At 46.5% G+C, this 1,891-nt stretch overlaps 1 protein-coding gene across 1 annotated transcript; it reads right to left on the bottom strand.

Moving 5' to 3' along the window:
* Positions 1-262: 262 nt before the first annotated feature.
* LOC125342378 (dihydrolipoyllysine-residue acetyltransferase component of pyruvate dehydrogenase complex, mitochondrial-like) lies at positions 263-1,402 on the bottom strand. The gene has a single exon (XM_048334494.1). The coding sequence runs from the start codon at positions 1,400-1,402 to the stop codon at positions 263-265; it is 1,140 nt and encodes a 379-aa protein (XP_048190451.1).
* Between the last annotated feature and the right edge of the window lie 489 nt (positions 1,403-1,891).

The following is a 1,891-nucleotide window of genomic DNA, read 5'->3' as shown; positions in this document are numbered from 1 at the left end:
TGGTTTTTCAGATTTTTTTTCCTTTTTCAGTGAAGAACATGGTGAGGATTTTATGGGGATTGAGTTAAATTTGCATATCATTATTTGCGCTATGGCCATTTTCACAATATTGATTCTACACCTCCAAGAACATGGAAGGTCTTTCCATGTCCTGGTTTCCCTCTTTGAGTTCTTTGTTTAGCTTTTTACAGATTTCACTAAATAGATCTTTTACATCTTTGGTCAGGGTAATTCCCAGATATTTTAGGCTATTGCAAATGATTTAATGATTTTCTCTTTCTGCTGTTACTTTGATAGCATACAGAAAGGCCACTGATTTTTGTGGGTTAATTTTACACCCTTCCAAATAGCTGAAGCAGTGGATTAGTTCCACAAAAGAGTCGATGTCCTTATTGATGATTTTGCCCTCTGGTCCCATCCTTTTTACTTGTGAAAGGTCAATCCCTTTTTCTGCTGCCAACTTCTTTGCAAGAGGGGTAACAAATATCCTTCCCTTTGGTCCAGAAGGAGCAGCTATCCCAACAGGAGAGGCTGAGGGTGTAGGGGCTAATGGCTGAGGAGTTGTAGGAACACTGGAGACCAGGAGTGAGACAGGTGGTGGTACTTGTGGTTTTAAGTCAGTTACTTCGGTTGCTCTATAGTCGCCAAGTGCTGCTATATCTGCCTCTTTTTCTACAATGATCCTAAGTGGGGTTCCTAGAGGAATATCTCTTGTGCCTTCAGAAATCAGGATTTTTGCCAGATAACCTTCTTCTTGTACTTCAAAACCTATAGTGGCCTTGTCCGTCTCTATCTCTGCCAGTAAGTCTCCTTCACTTAGCTTCTCACCCACTTTTTTCTCCCATTTTTGAACTGTGCCCATGGTCATGGTGCGAGAGAGGGCTGGAAGAAGCACCTGCATATGAGTTGTATATGAACTGCCGGGAGCCTGAGCAGAAGGTGCAGGGGTTGAGGCAGCCGCTGGAGATGAAGTTGGGGCTGCCTGTGGCATAGGTGCTGCTGAGGAAACCAAGGTATAGTTTTTAAAGGCCACAATGTCCTCTGGCTTTCCAACGGTGATACAGATGATGGCTCCAACAGGAACATCCCTGGTACCTTCAGCAACAAGTATCTTTGCCATATAGCACTCTTCCAGGCTCTTAGACCCAACAGTGGCTTTACCTGTTACAACCTCTGCAAAGAGGTCTCCCTCACTGATTTTCTCCCCTTCTTTTTTTCCCCAACGGCCTATGGTGCCTGCCTGCATAGTCAGAGAAAGGGAAGGCAATGGAACCTTCTGATGTGGGGGCAGACTATAGCAGTGGCAGCCTGGAGACCCCAAAAGCTGCAGCAACAGTAGGCCAATTGCCAGGAGCGAGCCCAAACCTGGGGCCCCAGCGACACAGAGCCCGGACCTCCCCATTCCTGGTGGTCATGCTGTGGCAACGGACCAGAAGGGGAAAGCCCGCCAGCTCGAGCTCGGAGCCCTGGGTCCCTCTCTCAAGGCCATCCAGCGAGTTACAAGTCCCACCTTCGGGGCTGCACTCTGGGCTCATGGCGCACAGAGGCGACACATAGTGCCACAGGCCCGCCACCCCTGCATGCCCCAAAATCTAGCCTGTGTCTCTGCAGTGACCTCTCCAAGACAGTCACTTAACTTTTAACAATTATACAAGCCATCTCTTGGGCCACAGAACTGTAGCCTCTTATCATTTTAATTTGTATAAGCATTTTATTGACTGGCTGAGGAAACCTAACAATGCCTAAATTACCTTTGTAGGCCTAGATCTCAATAAAGACAATTTTAGGTCCACAAACCTTCCAGAACAAATATGCTAGCTCAGAATTCTTGTTGCCAATTACAATTTTGAGTAGATGCAGGGGTTTGGGATTTTAAGCTATTCCCACGTGA

This window comes from Perognathus longimembris, chromosome 26 (assembly GCF_023159225.1).
Source record: "Perognathus longimembris pacificus isolate PPM17 chromosome 26, ASM2315922v1, whole genome shotgun sequence".
NCBI lineage: Eukaryota > Metazoa > Chordata > Mammalia > Rodentia > Heteromyidae > Perognathus > Perognathus longimembris.
This window is presented reverse-complemented; position numbering and strand designations above follow the sequence as displayed.

Excerpts from the sequence above, each read along its gene's own strand:
- LOC125342378 (XM_048334494.1), bottom strand. The coding sequence starts at position 1,402 with ATGGGGAGGTCCGGGCTCTGTGTCGCTGGGGCCCCAGGTTTGGGCTCG.